The following is a 24,832-nucleotide window of genomic DNA, read 5'->3' as shown; positions in this document are numbered from 1 at the left end:
GGCTAGTTTAGTCTGGCCCGCAGTAGGTGTTTTCCCTGGGGTCATTGTAGCCTTCTCGGGCCATAGGAGGAAACAAAGCCATTAACACAGGCCCTATGTGCGCAAAAGTGCAAAATCTACCTTGTTTACAGCTCAAATACATTACATCAATTGCGTATACAGTTGTCTGAATAAGTCCTAAAAGTAAAACTCCCATTTAAGATGAGATCGGATGAGGTGGAGGGATTTTGTCAGCAGAACATCATTCTTTTATTATCTATTGAGTGTTACAGAATTGTAAAAAGCAGGGATTTAGCTGAGAAAACAAAATTGCGAGTACATGATGTGCCCTACATCTGTCATGTAGGCTGGAGAGTTGGCGGAAAACGTGTAAATGCTGAGAGATTTCCTATACCAGCAGAAGGATGCTCTGTGCCCAGTTAACTGCCAGGGTATAGCTAGAAATGGCATCGGTTCAAGGTACCTTTACGAAGGGCGACGATCGTCCGAATAGTCACTCATACAAGTCATTGAAGCATAGTTGTTTGCTGATATGACGCTCATAAAGGGGATCTCCATGTTAATTCATTCGCAAGTCGTTCAAATGTAAACTATTGTGATGTTTCACCAAACGGCTTTTTAGATCAACTAGCGACTATTTTTTTTGCGAGCTGAAAACGAACAACTAGTGAGCGAATTATCATTCAGTGCCCTGTCAGCGGCCGCATATTCTATCGCCCGAATTCCCTTGTTTCTAGCGATTATCTGGATGATAATCGTCCTGTGTGAAGGTGGGCCACCTTATAAGAAAGTCTTGGAGTAGTCAGGGTTATCTAGATCCATTTCGCATCAGCTGATTTTTTTGCAGTTCTCGCACTGGCATTGGGGCAAATTTATCATTGTTGTTCCGTCTGGCACAAGCTTCGCCATACTTTCGGTGTCTATGAATGCGGCCCACAGGGATAGGCTGTGATTGGTTAATCGAGCACCAGCTTTCATTGGCTGACACGGTGCTCAATTAACCAATCACAGCATTAGCTTGCTGGAGGCGGGGTATTCAAGCCCCGCTACTAGGAAGAACAGCTCTGTCGGCGTGCAGAGGGAAACGGAAGCCTGCAGCAGGAACGGAGACCAGCGCGAGGGACCAGAACGCCGGCTGATAGGTGAGTATTATAAGAAACCCCCACCGAAAATAAGACAATGTGCCTCTTTTGAGGCAAAAATTAATATAGGACATTTTCTTATTTTCGGGGAAATACGGTAGTATTGGAGTAAGGCATGTACAGTATTTAGGTAAATAGAACTTTTGGCAAGAGCCTGGTTATTTCGTGATTTGGAAATATCCCAACGAAATGAGTCAGTGCCATGCTTATAGTAACACAGTGATAGGTCACGTTCACTCCAGTAATGTTTATACCACTGATAGTGAAGCAGGTGGTGGTGTTATGAGTGGCGCGGCAGTGACAGGTGGAGGTGGCACATTTTATAAAAACCGAACTTTACTAAACAAACTTGAATTACACTTCACTCCATGGGAGGGTGCGACTATCTTCACAATTACATATAATTAACTGGAATTACACACTTATAAGATATGTCTTTATAGAACAGTCTCCCTACTCCGCACATGCGGGATCAAAGCACCACAGGTACCGGATACATCTCCTTTACTTCCCTTGGCGTCTTTTGCCACCATATCCATTACACATAAGGGGATTATTTCCGTAGTACAAGGCGTTTTGTATTCGCACTTATATCCATCACCCATAACCGCTGTCCTCTTGGTACTTCATAGTCATCATCGTACTCCGTATTACCAAAGGTCCACAGCATGTCAACCTCACGACCTAATGCACCGTAGGTGCCAGAGCATGTCACTAAATTTAGGAGCACTTCACATCATATCAACAAATATCCTATGTCATGTGTACATCCCATAAGTCCCATTGAGTAAACATCATATAACTCCCATTATCATACTAAACATGAAACATCCAAATCCAAATCCTTGCATTCCCCATATCACAGTCTCTGGATATATACTCCCTCAGTCCATTATAGACACTGTCCCTAGTGTACACACTCTAAAGTCATTGGACTGGTCTTACGTTTCTTGCAGCTTTTGTCGATTATGAGTCCATGGTGCCATCATCTTCTTTGGGGACCACTATCACTCCTTCCACGCGGTCTATAACTTTTTGGCCCCTGGATCATCAGGTCCTCTCGCTGACATCGTCCTTCACAGCTGTGCATGCAGCTTTCACACTGCAGCTGCCAACACACTAGTCCAGGGTCTGTCTCTGCCTCTGTGAAGCAGCTCCTGCTACTACCACACACACCACTCACATCTATAGGCCAAGATGGCCGCTGTCACATCACCTGGGGGCGGGGTTTAGTCTCTATGTACAGCCCCAACACACAGAGCTAGTCCTAGTGACTTTCAGGACTTTAGTCATGCTACAATCATGTGACTTCTGTCTCTAAAGGTCCTTCTACCCATGTATAGGCAGGCATTTAAAAGGGATTTACCCTTTTATGCCCCCCCCCCTTACAATAGGATGCAGAACTGTTCACAGTTATGTAATTACAGAAGGCCCCTTCCTTGTCCTGTGAACAAGGGCCATGTTTGTGTCTTGCCATTTCTTAAAAACAACTCTGCGGTTTAATTTGTTGATGATATAGCCCGGGAATGGACTTCCTCTGTCACTTCAGTTGCCATATTTTTAAAAATACATCTGCCATCCACGATGTGTGATAAAGAGAAGGAAGATACAAGGAATCTAAATTATACCACAGATACTAAGGAAAGAATTAAGAGGAAGTGAGGTACAGCTTTTTTTCTCTTTCTCCCTCCCTGGTATGAAGAATGAGGATGTGGCACTCTATATTCTACCATCGTGTCTGCACACAAAGTACAAGGAACTTGAAATGCCCAGAAACCAAAGTCACAAAATGAAACGTGTGGGTGAAATGCAAAATCCTCGTAAAAATAAAATGCAAATGAACATAAAGATTTAGGCAAAATCAGATAAATGATCCTACCCTCCTTCACTTTTTTTTTTTTTTACCCCTTGAGTGGCACACCCGGAAATTTTCCGGGACGAGCTCCACTGCTCATAGTGACATTTCCGGGCTATGTATCACTATGGGAGCTGCAGAGCACAATGCCACAAGCTGTGACAGTGTGCTCTGCCTGCACAGACCCACAGAAAACAAAGCAAGGGCTTTGAAAAACCAGCAGAAGATATTGCCGATATGCCGGCAATGTCCTGCTTTGTTTACAGGTTGCCATAGAGACCATCGGCCGATGGTCTCTGTGGCAGGGAGAGCTGTTTGTTAGCTGTCAGAGGACAGCTAGGTACCAGCTCTTACAGCAGAGATCAGAGAAAACCTCCGATCTCTGCTGTGTTAACCCTTTACATGCTGCAGTCTATGTGACTGCAGCATGTAAAGGGCTGTCACTGCAGCATGTAAAGGGCTGTCACTATCGGACCCCCGGAATGTGATCAGGGGTCCTGATGGGTCCCTGTGGAAGTCCCCTAAAGGGACAAAAAAAAATTTAAAAAAAAAAAAAAAAAAGGAAAAAAATTAAAAAAATTATAAAAACACTTGTCTCCCTTTACTTTGTAAAAAAAATCAAAAATACAAATCACACATGTGGTATCCATGCGTCGTAATGACCCAGAGAAGGAAGTTAATACATTATTTAACCCCTTAATGACATTGCCCCTTTTTTTCTTTTTTCCCCATTTCTTTTTTTCCTCCCCCCTGTTTAAAAAATCACAACTTGTCCCGCAAAAAACAAGCCCTCATATGGCCATGTCAGTGGAAAAATAAAAAAGTTATGGCTCTTCAGACGCAACTGCAAAATTAGTTGAAATTCAATGATTAGACCATTTTAAAAAACCTGCCCTGGTGGGTCTGACAGGGTGGTAGGAAACCCGCCACTCAAGGGGTTAAAGGAACGTTTATTTAGCCAAAAGACAAATATACAGTAACAGCAGACATCATAAAGAATGCACACCTTGCTGATACATTACAGTACATGAGAACTGAAAAAAAAGACAAAAGTGAAAACACTGAGTGTCTCGCATATTCGTGTGCATTTCTCATAAAACATAATACTTGGCTGTTCATTTTCACATTTATCAACTACTCATAATGGAACAAGCCCAACCAGGGAGGGCTCCTAGTCTGGAGCCCCAAGACACCAGGAGAAAAAGGAAGAAGGAAAAAACAAGACAAAAAAACAAAAAAAGGGGCAAAAAAATAGATAGAACAACCCCCTCCCGTCCCCTCCCCCTTAAACAACAACCCTGCGCGACTCTTAAAGAAAAAAAAAAGAATTAGCCTAAACAGTAGATCGGTTCAAGCGGGTATCCCTCACCATATCCATTCCCAATATCTAGACAGGCATCTCTGCTGCTGTTGCCGGACAGTTCATCCAGTGCCCCCAAACCTTGTCAAACTTCTCAGGACATCCCCTCGCCATATAAGTCAGTTTATACATTGGAAGCACAGAATTCACCACCCGGATCCATGCGTTTCTGGTCGGCCTACCAGGGTGCTTCCAATTTAACAAAATCACCTTCTTAGCATAGAAAAACAGTAGCTTATATAAGGTGCGGGCTGCGGCTGCCACTGGTAGGTCTCCAACAAGCCCAAAGAGGCAAACCCCAGGGTGCATGATCCTCGGGGCCCCCAGGTGAGATTCCATAAATACAAGAATGTCCCCCCAGTAGTCTCGCATGACACCACAGTCCCAGAACATGTGCCTGATGGTCCCATCAGCAATTAAGCATCGGGGACAGGTCGCTGAGGGGAGCAGACCCATTACATGTAGCCTGGATGGGGTGTAGTATATACGGTGTATGAACTTTACCTGGATAAGCCTATCTCTAGCACTAATCAAAGGAGGACCAGAGCTCACCAATATGTCTTCACTCTCCTCCGCTAACAGATCAGGAATGTCAATGACCCACTTCTGGGTCGCCCTCTCCCTCAACGGGGCAAGACACTGCATCAGGTGGGCATAGAAACTGGACAGTGGTCTTACTAGGTTGCACATCTGTGCCAAGCCTTCCAACCGAGTTAGGGACATCGGTATGGACAGGCCCTGAAACTGAGCCCTGATCACATGTCGTAGCTGGTAGTACCTGAAATAGGAGTGCTCAGGCAGATTGTAGATTATCTGAAGCTGGAGGAAAGTGCAGAAGATGCCCTCACTGACTATGTCCGATAGTACATTGATACCATGAGCTCTCCAGAATGCAGACTCTGTAAAGCGCTGCAGGTGCGGCAAGTGTGGATTATCCCACAAAGGAGTATGTGGGGACCATGTGACTTCCACTACAGGGGTCAGCTGCAAGGCCTTGTGCCATATTTTAAGTGTTACCAGCATGGGGTCAGGTAAGGGGGCAATAGGAGAGGAGGGGCCACGCATCAGAAGACCCCTCAATCCCAGGGCGGAGCCCACCACCCTGCGCTCCAGTCCCACCACCGGATTGTAATCCGATGAAGTCAGCCACCACCCAACTCCAAGATATACTCTTCGACTGACCCAAAAGCGCAGGAAATGTTAGCTGCAATATGCTCAAAATAATTAACCAGCCACAGAGGTTTGGGGATTGTGTTTTGTGGAGCGATGAAATACAACCAGAACTTTTCAGGCCTCTGGATCGGTGGTGTGTCGGAAGGAGGAAGAATGAAGCATGTCCTGGAATGAATCCCCTGCCTACAGTGAAGCATGGCAGCAGCTCGGTGATGTTCTGGGGCTGCTTTTGCTTACCCTGGCACTGAAAACCTGCAGTGTGTGGAGGGCAAGATGGATTCCATCAAGTATCAGTAAATCCTAGAAGAAAGCATCATGGCTTCTGTGAGGAAGCTGAAGCTTGGATGTCATTGGACCTTCCAACATGACAATGATCCCAAGAATACCTCAAAGTCCACCAAGGCTTGGTTTCAGAAGAAGTCTTGAAAGATTCTTGAGTGGCCATCACAGTGACCTGACTTGTACCCCATAAAAAAATCTTTGGTGGGATGTGAAGAAGCCGGTTAGACCCAAGAATAGGAGTAGACTGGAGGCCATTGTCCATGAGTAACAGGCTAGACTCCTCAAGAACGCTGTCAGAAGCTGCTATCTGGCTATGTATCACATCTGCAGACGGTCATAAAAGCTAAAGGTGCTCTACTAAATACTAAAGACACTTGTCATGAAGGGGTAAATGATTCTGAGACTGCAGCAGTCATGAAGGTGACATTTTCTGTTAAATTTGGAGAAAACTCTTGTTATATTAGTTGCGATGAGCTATTTAAATGGTTCTTGTTGTTATTTTTGCAAACAGCTGAAGGTTTGTAAATTTGCCAAATAAACCTGATTTTCAATGGGGATGAATAATTTTGATTTTAACTCTATGTGTGTCCTTCACATCACAAGAGAAGAGCATCCTGACTGTTTATCAGTAAATCATAATTCATGAAGCTTCTAGATATTATCATGTTCTCATCCTCCAGTTGCACATAAATACAGCCCACTGAAAAAGTTTTCACCATCTGGGATTTTTTTTTGCCTTAATTAGCAATGAAGGATTTGTTGGTCTCCATATGGCATGTGTGAGGATCTTGGATACGAGTGTAGTGCTAATGAGATGTGCTCAATTTTGTATCATTCTCCTAGAGTAGACACTTTAATGATTTACTCTGTAGCCAAGAATTAGTTCAGAGGGTTAACAGCCACGTACTGTGGTCAGGGCGTCACACAACATCCCATAAATATGGGATTAGGTATTACATGACCATTGCCCTCACCTAGCCTTAAAGGCATCCTGTCATCACATATGAGCACCATAAACTAAGTTATGGTACATGTAGGGCTGGTCCCGAGCCATGTGGTTTGCATACTTACCCGGCTCTCCATTCCCACGCCATCACCCTTGGAAGTTGGCGCGTGGGCAGTGCAGCAGACGCATCTCTGCAGGGTGTCTGTTTGCACATACATTATTTTCTATGGGAATGTGCACACAGCTTGTGGAGTTGCGTCTGCTGTATTATCCAGCATAGGAACGGGGATTCAAATGAGGATGCAAAACTCAAAATTCCTGGACCTGTCCTACAAACACCTTAACTTAGTCTATGGTGCTTGCAAGTGATGACAGCAGGGGCGTAACTATAGAGGGTGCAGGGGATGCAGTTGCACCTGGGTCCAGGAGCCTTAGGGGGCCCATAAGGCCTCTCTTCTCCATATAGAGAGCCGAGTACTATGAATAAAGCATTATAGTTGGGGGCCCTGTTACAGGTTTTGCATTGGGGCCCAAAAGCTTCAAGTTATGTCTCTGTGCAGCATGGTTTAGGTATGGGTACGGGTACAGATACAGATAGAGGGGGGGCCCCAGCTCACCTTTTGCATCAGGGCCCCTGAGCCTTTACTTACGCCCCTGGATGACAGGCTACCTTTAAAGGGGTTGTCCAATTTTGTAAATAAAAATCTGCCATGATTGGCTGATTTGCTGCTGGTCTGGTATGCTGAGACCTCCAACGATTGACCCCTCATATCTCCTGCACTGTGAACTGCAGGTGAAAGGTGGTATTACATGTTGTTCCCTTAGATGAAGTCACATGAGTCCTTCGAACAGTAGGACTTTACAATGACTATCCACTCTGGTTAATGGGGTCTGTAAGAGCAGGAGACATCTGTTATGTCCACATGTCCTATTGGGGCTCAACACATAGAGAAGGAAACTAAGAACACTAGGACTACTAGCAATCATTATGATTTGTCTATTATTCCAACAAGTAGCAAAATCAAGATCTCTGTATGCTGTCAATGATTGAAACCAATAATGTTTTCATCCAGAAGCAGAAAACTGGTACAACTCTAATACTTCTCACCACTGAAACACTCTTGGTGCCTGCTGGTGACTTCCCCCATATTGTGGGAAATATAGCGCCAACTGCATGTCTGGTCATGTTATAGTGGTGGCCTCATTCAAAGAACTGATGTAATACACTATTGTACCAAAAAGAATTGGACACCTGAGCAAGAATGAAAAGTTTTAATTTCCATCTGTTAATACTTAGTGGGGCTCCTTTGGCCCTAATGACATTGGATACTCTCCGTAGCATACTTTCTACTAACATCTGATACACTTCAGCTGGTATTTCCCTCCATTCATGCTGCAAATAACTGGTGAGTTCCCTTAAAGACGATGCATCGGGCTATATACAATGGTGCAAGGAGCGTTGTCATTGGATAGATAAGCATTGCAAGAACGTTCTATGGAATCACGCTACTCCATCTTCAGATCACATGGATGTACCTGGGTATGGAGGAGGCCTGGAGAACACCTTCTGCCTGAGTGTGTTGTGCCAACAGCTAAGTACGACAGAGATTGGATTATGGTTTGAGGATAGGGATGTTCTACTATTGGACTGGCTGCACAGAGTCCTGACCTGAACATCTTTGGGACAAAGTGGAACATCGGGCCAGGAAATATGAACAGCATTCATCTTCTTTGAGAGAACTCGCCAGATATTTGCAGGATGAATGGAGGGAAAACCCAGCTGAAGTGTATCAGACGTTAGTAGAAAGTGTGCCTTGAAGAGTATCCGATGTCATTAGGGCAAAATGAGATCCACTAAGTATTAACATACTACTTTTTGTTTCTTGCTCAGGTGTCCAATAACGGTTGTTAGGATAGTGCAATACATGGACGGACCAGAGTTCGATCCACTCTAAATTATATAAAAGTCATATGATGCAATATAAAGAAAGAGATTTTATTTCACAGTACGGACGTGACTCGTTGGGCGGACATGAGCTGCAGTGCAGGACAATGCAGAACTTACATACACTTGTAATGTGCACTGTCATTATCCTTATAAGGGATGGAATTATGTATCAGTCGGAGAACATTTCTAATTAATGGACAGTAAACCAAAGACTGGAAAGTACTGACAATTACAGTTATTTTCGTAGCTGTAATTAGTGAGACATTGAGTTTCCATTAACCCCTTCCCGCTCCTGGACGTACCTGGTACGTCATGGCAGCCTGGTACTTCCCGCAACATGACGTACCTGGTACGTCCTGGAGATAGCACGGGATCACATGTGATCCCGCGCTATCCCGCAGCGGGAGCCGGCTGTCAGTCACAGCCGGCGTCCCGCTCCAACAGCGGGGGGGCATCGGAGATGCGCCCGCCGCTGTTAACCCCTTCCCTGCCGCGATCTAAGTAGATCGCGGCAGGGAAAGAGTTCACAGAGGGATCGCGATCCCTGTGTGTCTCCGGCCGGAACTCGCGATGTTATCGCGAGAGCCCGGCCTGTCACCATGGCAACAGGACGCCAGACACTGGCGTCCTGTATTGCCTGTGCCTATTATCGCTGTACAAGCGATAAGGCATGGCAGAGCAGTAGCTCTGCCATGCCTTATGACAGCGATCATAGGCACAGTGATGTAAGTCCCTCAGAGGGACTCAAATAGTATTAAAAAAAAGAAAAGAAAAGTGTAAAAAAAATAAAAATGTAAAAAAAAAAATGTAAAAAACCCCTTTTTTATGCTTTTTCTAATATTAGCATAAAAAAAGGGAAAAAAAACTAAAACCCCACATATTGGGTATTGACGCGTCCGTAACGACGTGTACAAAAAGTTGAACATGCTTTTTATTTTGTACGACAAAAAGCGTAAAAAAAAAAGCTAAAAAACAGAGGCAAAATGCTAATATTTAGCATTTTGCCTCACAAAAAATGCAATAAAAGTGATCAAAAAAGCCGTACATTTCCCAAAATGGTACCAATAAAAACTACAGCTCGTCTCGCAAAAAATAAGCCCTCATAGAGCTCCGTACATAGAAAAATAAAAAAGTTACAGGACTTTGAATGCAGCTATAGAGAAAAAAAAAAGATTTCCAAAAAAAGGGGGTTTTATTGCAAAAAAGTGTAAAAACCTAAAAAAAATATAACAATTTTGGTATCGTTGTTACCGTACCGACCCGCAGAAAAATTTTAGTGTGTCATTTATGCTGCATGATTAACGCTGTAAAAAAAAATAAAAAATCTATGGCAGAATTGATGCGTTTTCTCTCCCTGTTATCATTAAAAAAAAAAAAAAAAAAATTTACGATATTGTCTATATACCCAAAAGTGGCACCGATAAAAACTACAGATCGCCACGCAAAAAACAAGCCCTTACACGGCCGCGTCCACGGAAAAATAAAAAAGTTATGGCTTTTGAAAAATGGAGATGGAAAAATACCAAAAAATCGCTTGGTCCTCAACGCCAAAATAGGCCATGTCATTAAGGGGTTAAATCACTGAAGATTTGTGTTATTAAGTGATGCCACAAACAGTCTCCAAGCTCCTGACCGCACTGTGCTTATTAACGAGCAGACATGTGGTATCTGTCCCATTACTTGTTCCTTACAGCTCAGGAGGGGTACAGTTTCTCCTTGTGATGATCACATAGTAGACATGATGCAATGCATTTGGTATGCAAATGGCAGATGGTGCAGTTCCCTCTGCAGCGCCACCTATTAGAAGGAAAAGGTCAAAAATAGATATGCAAACATCTAATAGGTGATACTGCATTGTACCATCTCCAATTTGTTTCTTGCCGTTATAGCTTGTAAAGTGAACATTTAGGAGATGGTACAATGCAGCCTTTGATCTGTGGTGATCAAGACATAGAGCATCCTGGATTCTGCTGACGTTGCTCTAAAAGGGTCCCAAGCTGAGCCCCCTTCATGATGACCATATGCCCGAGGACATACAGACGGTTGTTGTATGAGACAGCACTTTTAGTAGTCTGTATCTGTTAACAGGTTGACTTGGTTGGCCTAGGTCCAAACTTAAAGGTGTTCTCCAGGGTTATACTATTGATGAGCTAGCCCCAGGATAGGTCATCAGTAGCTGACCCTCGGAGGTCCGTTGCTTAGGATCCCTGTTGCTCAGCTGATTCCTAGGCCCGCTGTCAATGTTGACAGCAATGGAAGCAGATTAATGAAACTGGACCGAACAGTGCCAGATGGACCCGCTTTCTTCCCAGCTGTTCGGCTTTTGGGCAGGAGAAAAAGCGGGGTTTTTCAGGTATTTTCAGCTGATCTACGATTGAACTGGAGATTCCGAAGCAAGTGTGACACCAGTCTGACTTTCACATGTTCTGTGAGATCGATTTCACTGTTTCAATGGAGGCCAATAGTTCTGCTTTAATCTTGAGCAATTTCAGATCCTTGATAAGACCATGGAGGTCTTCCTGCGTTATCTTGCGACGCTCCTCAGAAACATCCAGCACGAATTAATGATCAGGTGATGATGGCCCTGCCGATTCGTTCATGTCCAGTTCATCTACATCACTCTCCATTGTGCATTTGGGGGTTCTGGAATGGGCACTTCCTCCCTGTCCAGTACAGGCCACATTGTAGAAAGGATATTAAGGTAGTTAATTGTTGTCTTCTTCTTCTTAGTTATTTCTTTAAGATGGAGCACCATGCTGAAGTAGCAATCTGTAGCTTGATTACTTGGTTCCCTCCGTAGCATTGGGCACATCCCTTCCCATGCAGCTACAACCAGAGATTAGTTAAACAGGTTTTGCATCCAAAATGCAGAGCCGATGGTTTGTCCTGGTGTCTTACTTTACAGCCAAAGTATCAAAAGTTGGCTTTTCGTATGATTGCTGTCACATGAAGTTTGCTGGAGGCAAATATAAACTAACATACCCAAACTCATAAATACAGCAATTTTCAGTTTTTTTTCACTGTTTTAACTTTTTCTTCTGTAACTTCCAAGCAAAAACCAATCTTACATTTTCAATGAAATTTTTGTATTTAGCGCCACAAAATTATGTAAAATTGCTTAAGCATGTGTCCATTCAAAAAAACCTTTTTATTGTAAAACGGTGTTATCAGGTAGACAAGCCTGGGTGCTCCTTGCCATGGCAGAGCTGCAGGGTCTTAGCAGACCCAGATGAGCTCTGCTAGTGACTTTTGTCACACTAGGGGGATGTTTTCTCCTGTAACTGGGGCTCCTATGGATGCGGCTCCTATGGATGCCACAGGTACACTGGGAAAATGTGAATTAAAAAAAAGAAATACAATGTGAATGGCCCCTAGAGCTCTTAAATGATGTCACAGAGAACATGGATGGTAAAAAATAGTTACAAGAATAAGTTTAAAAAATTACAGAATAAGACAAAAATACGGTATATATCTAAAAAAGAAAACAACCCAACGCCAATTAAAACTGTTGCTAGATACGCCCTATAATCCTGAGACTATGCAAATTAAAACAAAATGAGGAACCCATTGCTGTACTTTATTTTAGTGTAAATGTAATCATTTAAAAAATAAACTAAAAAATATTTTTTTTTTAGCTTTTTACCCCCTATAAACTAAAAAATGGATGAAAAAAAGATATAAAAAATAGCCCTGTAAGTCGCAGAAAAAAAATGCAGCAGAAAGAATTTTGGTAGCAGAAGAGAAAAAGAATAGAGTCAGAAAAAAAACACCACATGGGTCCTTTAGGACCGAAACACCCTGGTCTTTAAGGGGTTAAACTCTACTCCCCCTGAGGTTCATCTTGCTGACTTTGCTGTACTCTATTGTACTTGCCACCGGCCTTAGCTTATATTTGACAGTGAGAGCTGACGCATGCCGCTGTGGTACACAAGCTCCTGGCTTCAGTTCAGCATTTGCGCCCTTTGGCCGGAGTTATGGGAGGGATTCCGTGTTGCACAATGTTTCACAGTTAAAAGTCACATAAAAAGTTGGGGTTATCTTTGTTATGTGCTAATTTTCATCCTTGTGTCATTTTTTATTTTCTCCACTCAGTAAAGTTAAGCATCATGCCTTTTTATAGTTTCTGGGCACGGCCACTGCAATAGAAAAAATTATTGAAAAACTTTTTGAAATCAAGTTGTTTTTAGGTCCTAGATTTTCTGTTAATATCTGAGTACATTTTTAAAGTGGTTAGAATTCTGTAATTCTGATATAGAGATCCATATCTCCTTCATAGACATAAAAAGATAACTTCCTAGATACCTGCAGCCTCCACTAGAGGGAGCTAATGCGCTTACTGCATACTGTGTTATTATTGAGTTCCACATATAACAGTATACAGAGAGCTCCTTCTAAACTGTATCCAGGTATGCTCAGTTAGCTTTTTCATTGCGCCCCAAGTATGTAAAACCAAAGCAGTATTACGGCTGGCTTCACACAAGCGTATGTATATTTGTGCGCTTAAGCGCTGCGTATTTGTGAAATGAGCATTGCTTTTTTTGCACGCACATCTGCGTATATTTTTATGGTTTCTGTGCACTGATGCTCCCAGCATTGAAACAGCTAATTAGTCTAATTAGTTAAAGATGTGTTCTTTTTCTGTGCAATTATGTAGCACATCAGGCACCTGCTAGCATTGCATTGCATGCACATTTGCTTGTCCCTATTGACTTCTATAGGGACTTTTGGTGCGCCGGCCCCATTGAGAGCACTGGGAGAACTTCGTGATCTTCTGCCGCCGCTATGACAGCCACAGTGGGGGGGGGGGGGGGGGAATCCTTCATCCCCAGCGGGGGAATCCCTTCATCCCTGTGGGGATGAAGAGATTCCCCGCGGGAATGAAGGGATTCCCCGTTATGATGCAAGGCTATTTTCCCATGGAAACGCCTCGCATCAACGGGGCTTTCACATGTTGGCAAGTACAATTTTGGGCCATGATTCGTGGCCCAATATCACCCTCACCAGTGATACGTAGTGATATCGCACAGAACACAGATGCTATATCACCGTCGCCTGTGTGAAAGATTCCTTTCTTCCATAGTATTTCTGCCCCGTGTGAACAGACCCTCAGTCTTTGGAGAAATCCTAATCAATGCTGTTCTTTTCGTCCTTTGTTGACAGTTTGAAGACATCGGAAGCTTCGAGACGGTATGGCAGGTGAAGTTCTACAACTACCATAAAAGAGATCATTGCCAATGGGGCAACAGCTTCAGCAGTATCGAATACGAGTGTAAGCCCAACGAGACCCGCAGCCTGATGTGGATCAACAAAGAGATGTTCCACTGAAGCCACCAAAGCTGGACAATCTTCTGAGGAGGACGCACCTTGACCAGCACAACAAGCCTATTAAACCACAAAGCAGTGTGTAAATACCATATTATGAGCCTAAACAAAAACCCTTCATGACTAATGTTTACTTGAGATAAACCAAACTCCTTCACCAGCGATGGTGACTGCTCCTAAGACAGAAACAACTTGTCAGTTTACTATGGACGACCAATATCATTGACGCACCAGATACTTTCGGCACGGCCTACACAGCAATGTGACGTCACCTACGCTAAAAATTCAGCAGTGTTCTCCCATGGGAAAAAAAAAATGTGAGCTATCAAACAGTCTGACCTCAAATTGTGGCCGACCTCATGTTGCTGTGTAGCTCAATTCCGATCCTTTATGTTCCCATAATGTCATCGGTTCACAGTCAACTGAAAAGCTTTAGTCTCGTGAACATCAGCCAGGCAACAGCATGGCCACTCCAGCTGTGTATATGCAATAAGTACACCTTTTAGCAGTTTTCTCATCATTGGAAGTGATGTCATATCACTAGTCTATGGCCTCACTTCTTGATCATCGCGGGTCTTGACCGAATCCTCACCGGACCTCAGAAGGAGCCTCAGTACTAGTCAAGTGCTATGGCTCCTTCGCAGTATTCCCCAGTACTCTCATCTACCTGTTGTATAGGAAATTGCAACGCGGCCGCATTCTGTTGGCTTGAGTTGTGTTGGAGTTTCCTGTAGAGTTTGCGAATGGGAGCAGCTAAGTGGTGGGAAAAAGTCAGAGGGGTCGTGGTCTCTTTGTTAGACCCCAACTGGTTATCACGTTATGTCATATCTCCTAAGAGCAGTTGTCCTAAAGTGATAAAAACACACATAAGAAGTAACTGTCTCCCTACTAAAGTCCTTTATTTGTCCTCTTTGCGTTCTGCCACATTCAACCATTCGTTATACAAGAGGCAAGTATTTAACGATATATATTGGACGTAGCCAAGTACTCAGTAACACTTAGCAGAAAAGCTATGTAGATGAACTCCCCTGGCATGGTGGTGAAGGACGGGCACACTACCACACAGAATGGCTGAGGAAGCCATGAAGGGGTTGTCACGTTGTAAACTACTGATGGCCTATCGTTAGGATAGGTCGTCAATAGTAGATTGGTGGGTTCCGTCTGCAAGAACCCCCACCTGTTGGCTCTTCTCTGGGCTTGTTTGCTCATGTATTACGCTGATTTTTGCAGGAAGCAGACAGCTCCATTATTATTGCAGTGGCCAGGCTTGGTATTGCAGGCCAAGTTTCCATTGAAATGAATGTGAACTTTGCCCGCGATATCAAGTCTGGTCACTACTGTAAGAATGGAGCTGCTTGCTTTCTGCCAAAGCATGATAGCCTGCTAAATCTTCTATTGATGACCTATGCTAATAAGTTTACAACTAGTTTACAACTGGACAACTCCATTAAGCAAACACATTGTAGATACAGAGTTGCTCTCGCTTGTCAAATTCAGACATCCACACTGGACGGCCCTGGTATTGTCCCAAAGGTCTTAGTCCTGTGAGATTATAGCATGAAGGAGGAAAAAAATATGCCAAAACTCAGCGGTACAGTTTAACGAAAAACAGGAGTACTAGATAGTAAGTTAAACAGTACTTCTAAGATGGGTTAGTAGACACTCCTACACACCCCCTTCCAGGTTCACTTATTGCTATAATAACTCAGGAGACCTCCAGAGGTATCTCAATTAGGCATCTACCATTACCAACCCATAAACCAGAAGAGACTTTATTGTAGTCAATGAGAAACATGCAATGCATTTTATACTGATAAGTTGACATGGAAGGAGCATGTAGGAGTACCTGCTACCCCCTCTTAGAAGTAGGTACCATTAACCTTACTATCCGGTACTCGCACTTTTCACTGAACTGTCCCCCTGAGCTCTGGTATATTTTTTCATCTTTTATGCTATATTTCCAACAGGAAGGGAAAACTTTCTACTTTGTCCTGAGGGGCCCCCATCCTGTTCTTGGCATAAAATATAGGGTGTCTCAAAAGTGTGGAAACACCCATATAAAATGAAAATGGTTTGGCAGTTGGGGATCAGATTTTGCATACAAGCTGCAGAGGAAGGGGGAAACCTGTTGAGTGATGTCATGATGTCATCAACATGACGGCCATTTTGAATGCCACCATCATGGATTCAACTTAGATTTTTCCAATGGGAAGGTAAGTGTGTAATATGTCAAAGTGATAGTGAATTTCATCAGAAAAACAAGGATATGCTTCATTTTAACATAACTTTATTTATTCTCATGGTAATACGAAGATGGAGTTATCTTAAACAGAATGTGTTGAAACTGTCTTTATGTCAGGTGAATGAAGCACCCCTTTGGATTTCTATCTGTGGGGTCACGTTAAGGCACTTGTTTATTCTGAGAAGATACAGAATATTGTTCAACTGAAACACAGAATTGGTGATGCTTGTGCCAGCGTTCAGCCTGAGTTTATGATTAATTTTCTGATTTCACATGAAATCACTGAGTTAACGTGTGAATGATTAGAGATATGTTAAAATGAAGCACGGCATTGGTTTTCTGGTGAAATTCTCTTTCAGTTTGATATATCACTTACCTACCTTCCCATTGAAAAAATTAGAGTTGAATCCATGATGGCTGAATTCAAAATGGCCGTCATGTTGTTGATATGGCCTAACAGGTTTCCCCCTTCCTGCAGCTTGCATGCAAGATTGGATCACTGACTGCCAAAGTGTTTGCATCCTATATGGGTTTTCACACTTTTAGGACAACCTGTATACATCGCCCACACTCAACCACGTAATTGCCTTCTGATCGAGGCCTGAAGGTGTTGAGCTACAGCTTGATGACAACCAATATGACCCCCACCACCACAGCTAGCACATGGGATTTCACCAAGCTTTATTAGAACCCCAAATGGCCAAGCTCCCTAGCCGTACAGCAGTTTTAGAGGGGAGAAGTAGACAGAATTCTTCTTAAGGATCTCAAAAGATATTGCTAATAACCATTTTGGGTTCAGCCTATAGTCTGATGAAGAGGACAACTGAAGACAAATATTTACAGCGGATTTACTATAATAGAAGCAATTGCTTTTTAAAAAGAAACACCTTTTGGGCGGCAGGTTTTTCACTTAAATGCATATATTTTGGGATGACAATCATGTTTGCAATAGGGTTTGGTTGAAACTTTAACGCCGTTTGTCTGCTGCATCTTCTACATATTGTCTGTAAGGACATTGCAGTCTAAGGCTTCTTTCTACGAGCGTATATCGGCCCGCGGTTTTCACGGCCGGCCGATATACGCTGTGATCTGATGCATTGGATTCCAATGCATCAGATCATATGGCCGTATTCCTGAGACGTAAAAGCGCCCAGCCGGCCAATATAGCGCTGTGCATTTTTACGTCGGGCCCAAAAGATAATCCTAGAACTATCTTTTGGGCCGGAATACGTCGGGCGCTGCATGGGCTCCTATGGGAGTCCATGGCAGTGGCCGGAGGTGGGAGGGAGTTTAGCAGCGTGGCTGCTAAACTTCCTTCTTCTGTTCTGCTCCCCGCTCGCTCTTTGCAATGGGAGGGGGTGGATGGGGGCGATGCTAAGCACTAGGCCACATCCCTTGTCCGCAGCGAGTAATGGGAGAAGGCGGGATGGGGTGGTGCTTAGCTCCACCCCCGCGCCCACCCATTGCAAGAGCTAGCGGGGAGGAGAGCAGAGGTGAGCCGGCGAGAAGGAGGGAAGGGAAAGGGGCGACGGCATGGTGACCTCGGCGTATATGCGCCGGGGCCCATGCCACATGAATGGGTGCACACACACGTTAGATTCCTGCGCCCGTTCACAAGCTTCCCCCCCTAGATGGTAGCGTATATTGGCCGACCGTGAAAACGCCGGATGATATACGCTCGTGGGAAAGAAGCCTTAGTCTCAATAGTGGATTCATCAGTGTGCTGGACTGACAACTTAGTTGCCCTCTGCCCTCTCCTATTCTGCACCTTCCTATCGGCTAATTTTTGACCCCAACAAATATTATATCTGTACTGGTCATAAATGAGTTGATGAAAAGTGCAGAAGAGGAGAAATAAGGGCTGAGAGCCAAGCGTCCAGCGCACTGACAGATCTACTATTCAGACTTAGACTGCAGTTACCATATACAGTGATATGTAGAAGCTGCAGAAGACAAATAGAGTTAAAATTTTTAACCAAATCCTATTGCAAAAATGATTGTCAACCCAAAATACATGCATTTGGGCAAGGGGGAGGGGATTTGCTCCCCAAAAGTGTCCATAATTCTTACGGAGGTCCGAATCATTTCCTGTGATGGGATTGGGTGGTCACAGATGAGACAATATGAAGTATGCCTCGGTGACATGATTCTTCTATATGGCTTTATGTTTATATCCTGTTTATGTTTACAGTAGTGTTAGTGATATGTATTATTTTGTATATACTGTTGTGTTTATAATGTAATTGTTCTTTGGCTTTAGAACATTAGTATTTAAGAAATTGAATTCCTGATAGACGAGAACTGTGAGAATAGCTGTCATTGCTTTTAACCCCTCTGCCTTTATTTATCAAGGTTTTAAAGGGGAACTATCATTATTCTGTTTTACTTTGTGCCTTTCTATTTTGATTGTGTTGACCAACGTGTTTTTGTTTAGCTAGTATCTCATGTCACTGTTTTTGTTTCTTTGATCGGTGTAATTCTATGTTGTGTGCGCACCAGAGCAAACTTTACAGGTCTGCTTTGGTACTAGAAATGTGAAAATGTTATTTCATGTTCAATACATATCATGGTGCTGAGAACCATAATGTAGAAGATTTCAACAATGTACTGCTTAATAATAGGTATATCATGTACCCATCTGAAATAATGTGCTGCACTATTGTAATCAGAGATGCAAGGTGAATTAATACAGTTGCAAGAAAAGGTAAACAAACCCCTTGGAATTAGTTGGATTTCTGCATGGGTTGAATTGATTGATTCTGCATTGAATGTGCTTCAGTTTCATTAGTATTTCTGGGATGCCTTGCATGCAGAGCCCTCTTCGGATCATGTTACAGTTTCTAAATAGAGTTAAAGGGGTTGTACCAAGATTACAGGATAACTTGCTGGTCAATAGGGATCTCAATGTTGAGATCCCCACCAATCTTGAGAATGGCAGTCCTATGTTCCCAGCTGTCTGCCACTGCGAGGGGTCACTTTTACCCCCACAGTGACATCAGAATGAATGTAGCACTGATTGAGCATGCACAGTTGAATTTCGATTCATTTAAATGGGAATGTAGTGGCTCAGGCACTAGGATGGAGCCCCAGGTGTAGCAGCCGCAAGTCCGGAGAGTAGTCAGGTGGAAAGCCAGGAGTCAGCAACGTGAAGTCTTGGTACAATAGATGAGGCAGGTGACGTAGTCAGGAAGGAAGCCAGAAATCAGTAATGAGAAGTCTTGGTATGCAGTGCAATGGATGAGGTGGGTAACGAAGTCAGGAGGGAAGCCAGAAGTTGCTAACAGGTAATCACGGTTTGCAGGAGAGGAGCAGGTTTAGGAGGAGATGCTTGATCAAAGCAATAGAGCACAATAAGCTTGCAATGGAGGAGTGTCAGGGTCAGGTTTTTATAGTTAGCCTGATTGGAAGCGGAGCAGGCTAGGACAGGGAGGCAGGTACTAGAATACACTGGATCATGGGACCAAGGCCAGGTTCAGAAGGGGAATTTATCCAAAGGCTTGGATAGATCAATAAGGAGAGCTGCTCAGCTATTTCTGCAGTGCAATTGAAAGTGAATGGAGTGTTAGTACACTGTTAGGAGGTGCAGTAGCTCCGCAGTGAGAAGGGCTGGAGACACAGGACCCTGTTTCTCAAGATCAGGGGGGGTGGGCGTTATCAGTAAGTTATCCCTTATCCTGTAGATAGGGAATAATTTGTAATCTTAGTACAACTCCTTTAAGGTCAGGACTCTCACCATTCCAAAACACAAATCTCTTTTTGTAACCATTCTTTGGTTGATTTGCTTTTGCCTTTTGTGTCATTGAGTTATTGCGTCACTCAATGTCTCTTCAACATTCTTATGTAAAATGTTTTGATACACCTTAGAGTTCTTTGTTGCCTCAATTGCAAGGCACCCAGGCTCCGAAGCAACAGAACAGCCCCAACCCATGAAAGTTGATTTATACCTAGGTCTTTAGCAATGCTTTTGTAGACGTTTCCAGTGGCATGCATCTCTATAACATTTCTTCTGAGTTCTTCTGAAATGTATTTGTATCGAGGCACAGTTCAATTTTTCTTGACGATAATAGATTAGTCAGTAACTAGGCTTTGTCTGCCATTATTTAATGGGCAAAGCGCCCGTGAAACTCACATTTTCAATGTTATCTTATAACTGAAACGAAATTTACCAATTAACTCTTGGAGAAATAATTAAAGGAGATGTCCCGCGCCGAAACGGGTTTTTTTTTTTTTCAACCCCCTCCCCCGTTCGGCGCGAGACAACCCCGATGCAGGGAAGTAAAGGAAGCTTACCGGAGCGCTTACCTTAATCCCCGCGCTCCGGTGACTTCAATACTTACCGCTGAAGATGGCCGCCGGGATCCTCTGTCTTCGTGGACCGCAGCTCTTCTGTGCGGTCCACTGCCGATTCCAGCCTCCTGATTGGCTGGAATCGGCACGTGACGGGGCGGAGCTACACGGAGCCGCTCTCTGGCACGAGCGGCTCCATAGAAGACTACAGAAGACCCGGACTGCGCAAGCGCGGCTAATTTGGCCATCGGAGGCCGAAAATTAGTCGGCACCATGGAGACGAGGACGCCAGCAACGGAGCAGGTAAGTATAAAACTTTTTATAACTTCTGTATGGCTCATAATTAATGCACAATGTATATTACAAAGTGCATTATTATGGCCATACAGAAGTGTATAGACCCACTTGCTGCCTCGGGACAACCCCTTTAACACAGAGGTTCACTTTCTCCCTGCACTGTAACTGTTTACACATTGTGCTCAATAATAGACAAGAAGTTTAGTTATTTTATGTTTGTCTATAATTGTGACTTGGATAACAATCAGTTCACATTTTATTAGCAATCAATGCAGAAATCCAGGTAATTCTACAGGGTTCACTTACTTTCTCTTGCAACTGTAGAACACAAATAATGATAGTTTCCTTTTATAAATGTCATTTTTTTTTGTAAAGTCACATGGATAGATTTTGCAAAATGTGTCAGTGTGTTTATTTCATGAAGTGTTTCTTAGAACTCATGTCATTCTGAAAAACCTGCAGAGCCTCCAGTCCCATTCTGGAGATCGATGTGGGTCTCAGCAGTGAGACCCCCACCAATATGCAAGTTATCCCTTATGCTGTGCATTGGGAATAACTTCAAATTCTGGCACAACCCATTAAGGCCATGCAATGCTTCTCTGGGAAATTTGGTATGCAAATGGAAGAAGTTACAATGCCTCGGCAGTGCCAACTAGTAGAAGGTGGCACTGCCGAGGCATACAGAGCAATATTCAACTTTTTAACAGGCCTTGTAATAGGACTGAAAATAAAAGCCAAACCAAAGTCTTCTCTGGAAGATACCCATATACAGACAGCTGTTTCAGGGTTTTTGCTTCTCGTCAGTCTGAGGTAGATTAGCGGTTGGCGGGTTGAGAGACCTATGAAGTTGGTTGGGAGGGGAACAAGTTTCTCCTTGTGGAGACCGCCTAGAAGGTGGGAGACGATTTAAAAGGCCATGCAGTGCTCCTCTGGGAAATTTGGTATGTAAATGGTGGGACAATGTCTCGGCGGTACACCATATTAGGAATAAAGGGCTGGTTCATACATTGTTTAGGAAAATAGAGAAAGTCCAGCGATGCGTAAAAAGCTTTCAATCTTTAATAAATCGATCCGGAGAGACATGAAGGATCAAAGGACATGTGCCGTCTTACATGTTTCAGGCAAGCATGTTGCCCTTAATCATAGACCTCAAGGCACATGTGAGTAACACGTGTATCCCAATAGACAGCCAATGGGGTGCTGGAAACAAGAACACATGTCCTCAGAGGCAAAAAAAAGGAAACAATAAAAATAAATAATAGTGCAATAATAAGTGCAGTTAGCGGTTCATAGGTTTGCAAAATATGCATCCAAAATGCCTCTCTGTCAAGAAGCTTGCGATGATGATCTCCACCCCATAATGGGCGGTTAACTCTTCCAATACCGCAGACTTGCGAAGAGGAAAAATCTAATTTCTGAACCGGAAAGAAATAGGATGGAACAGCCGATACATTCTTCCTTCCAGCATGTTCAATACCCTGTTTCCCTGAAAATAAGACATACCCTAAAAATAAGACAAAGCATGATTTTCCAGAATTTTTGAGGATGCAAAATGATTTTTCAGGCTTTTTGAGGATGCTTGAAATATAAGCCCTACTCCAAAATTAAGCCCTGCTAGCAGTTAATTAAAAAAGTCAATTTAAATAGTGTCCAGGCAGCAATACATGTTAAAAAGGTAAACCTTTTTGAACAAAAATTAATATAAGACACTGTCTTACTTTTGGGGAAACACTGTATCAGATATATGTCTTCTTTTCCTGGTTTATGGACTGCAGACACCCAACATACTGTGCTTGACAGACGTGTGATGAGATAAACCACAGACATCAGGCTACAGTTTATATATTGAGCGGCACTGAAGGGTTTTTTCGTGACACAAAGTTTTTTGTAGTGTGAACAATGGAGCAACAAATCCATCTGTTATGGCCACATTCAAATAAATCTTGTTATTTGAATAGCTCCGACTTATTCCACTGTACTTTCAGGTAATTTATTTATCTATTACCCATTTTACCAACCGGTTACCTGAACCATGCGGGGATTGAACCCGCAAACCTTCAGGTCATGGGCGAGAGCTTAGGACTGCATTTCTGCTGCCTTAACACTCTGCGACACACAAGGCATTTCACACAACCTGAATAGCAAAGCCAGGAGGACGGTTCCGTTCAATGGTTAATCATCATGCTGGGTGACAATAAATGAGTGTGTGCCTTTATAGCTAAAAATTTACAGCCTGAGGGTGTATTCCCACGAACGTATATCGGCTCGGTTTTTACGACGAGCCGATATACGCTGTCCTCGTGTGCAGGGGGGGGGGAGGATGGAAGAGCCAGGAGCAGGAACTGAGCTCCTGCCCCCTCTCTGCCTCCTCTCCGCCCCTCTGCACTATTTGCAATGGGAAGAGGCAAGGCGGGGGCGGGGCTAATTCTCAGGAACTTAGCCCCGCCCCCACCCCACCTCCTTTCACTACAAATAGTGCAGAGGGGTGGAGAGGAGGCAGAGAGGGGGCGGGAGCTCAGTTCCTGCTCCTGGCTCTTCCATCCTTCCCCCCCCCCTGCACACGAGGACAACGTATATCGGCTCGGCGTATAAACCGAGCCGATATACGTTCGTGGGAATGCACCCTGAATCAAGAATTCTGGTAAAATCCGTCTCAGCAACAATAAAGGAAGATATTTCTGCATGCTCTGACAGATAGAGGGATAGTCTACACTGTATGGGGTTGAAAAAAAATCATCATGCCCCTCCCATTACTACATGGGTGCGGCTTAACTCTCAACAAGTCAGTACGATTTTTTTCAGCAGAAATTTTTGGGGTAGACAACCTTAATTAGACAACGTCCATTTTGGGTAATTACGATGCTGTAATCTCTCCATAACTTTTGGTTCCTCCGTTTGGTAGGCCGGATCAGAGGAACAATTCCGCTCGGCACGCAGCTATTCTCCCACTGGGACACTTCTAAACACATGAATAGGATGACAGGATGCAGCATATAATATAGTGTTATCTGCAGTGGGCTGGCGGTAAGTGGACGTCTCGACCAAAGACCGCATCGCATCGCCTGACAGCTTCAAATCCAGAAATGAAATGCGAATTGGATCTGGGAAAATGTGAATTGAAGATTGAATGGATTATTATTCAGATAAATGACCAGGGTTGGTATGGGCGCCACACCGCCGGACCGTAGGAACAGGAGGTCATCAGTGTAACAGCCATATCAGACCGGATCTTGGACAATCCTCATTGAATAGATAATGTCACTCCCACCAGGCCATATAAATAATGCCAATAGAGGCCGCCTGCAGACGGGCGGAAATTCTGGGGCTGGATGCCTGCATAGGATTGCGTTAACCGCAATCCTATGCAGACGGCCGCGATTTGGCCGCGCAAAATCTCGTGCGGCAAACAAACCGCGGCATGCTCTATTTCTGTGTGCAGCTCACAGAGCCCCGCACAGAAACGTCACTCACCCGCCGCCGGCTCCGGTTTGCGCATGCGCCGGCTGCCCGGCAGCCGGCACATGAAAGAGTCGGGGGCGTGGGTGAGTACGCGCTGCTCTCTGCAGGCGCTCGGGTCGGGTCCCGCGGCGAGAATTCTCACCGCCAGATCCGACCCGGCCATCTGCAGGCAGCCAGAAGGAGAGAATTTTGCCCCCATACTGGCTTCTATAAGTTGCAAGTAGAACCTGGAGTCAAAGACTTTGTTTGAGAAAATATTGCACTACAGCACCCAGGTAATATCTGAGATCTGGGGAGTATGAGCTACAGATCTCCAAGAACCACTGCAATGCCCAATCCATTAACCCTTTCCAATCCACTGTCTGACCTCTGAAGACATTATGATTTAAGACTGTACAGCTCCGATGTTAGAAGACGTCCGTCAGGGTTCTCTTACTGTATATTGCCAGCCTCTCTGCTCTCAGAGCCTGTCCAATGTGTCACCCCATGCAGTACTGGCTTAAGCCAGCAGATAGCGCC

The 24,832-nt window shown here is 44.0% G+C and overlaps 1 protein-coding gene across 1 annotated transcript in view; it reads left to right on the top strand.

The window, feature by feature from the left end:
• CNRIP1 (cannabinoid receptor interacting protein 1) overlaps positions 1-16,120 on the top strand; it is a 28,296-nt gene extending 12,176 nt beyond the window's left edge. The window contains exon 4 of the mRNA XM_066595467.1: positions 13,867-16,120. Within this exon, the coding sequence (XP_066451564.1) occupies positions 13,867-14,031 (165 nt within the window). The 3' untranslated portion in view covers positions 14,032-16,120. The remainder of the gene's footprint in view (positions 1-13,866) is intronic.
• The last annotated feature ends 8,712 nt before the right edge of the window (positions 16,121-24,832 follow it).

This window comes from Eleutherodactylus coqui, chromosome 3, assembly GCF_035609145.1.
Source record: "Eleutherodactylus coqui strain aEleCoq1 chromosome 3, aEleCoq1.hap1, whole genome shotgun sequence".
Classification (NCBI taxonomy): domain Eukaryota; kingdom Metazoa; phylum Chordata; class Amphibia; order Anura; family Eleutherodactylidae; genus Eleutherodactylus; species Eleutherodactylus coqui.
The sequence above is the reverse complement of the archived record's forward strand: the minus strand, read 5'-3'. Positions and strand labels throughout refer to the sequence as shown.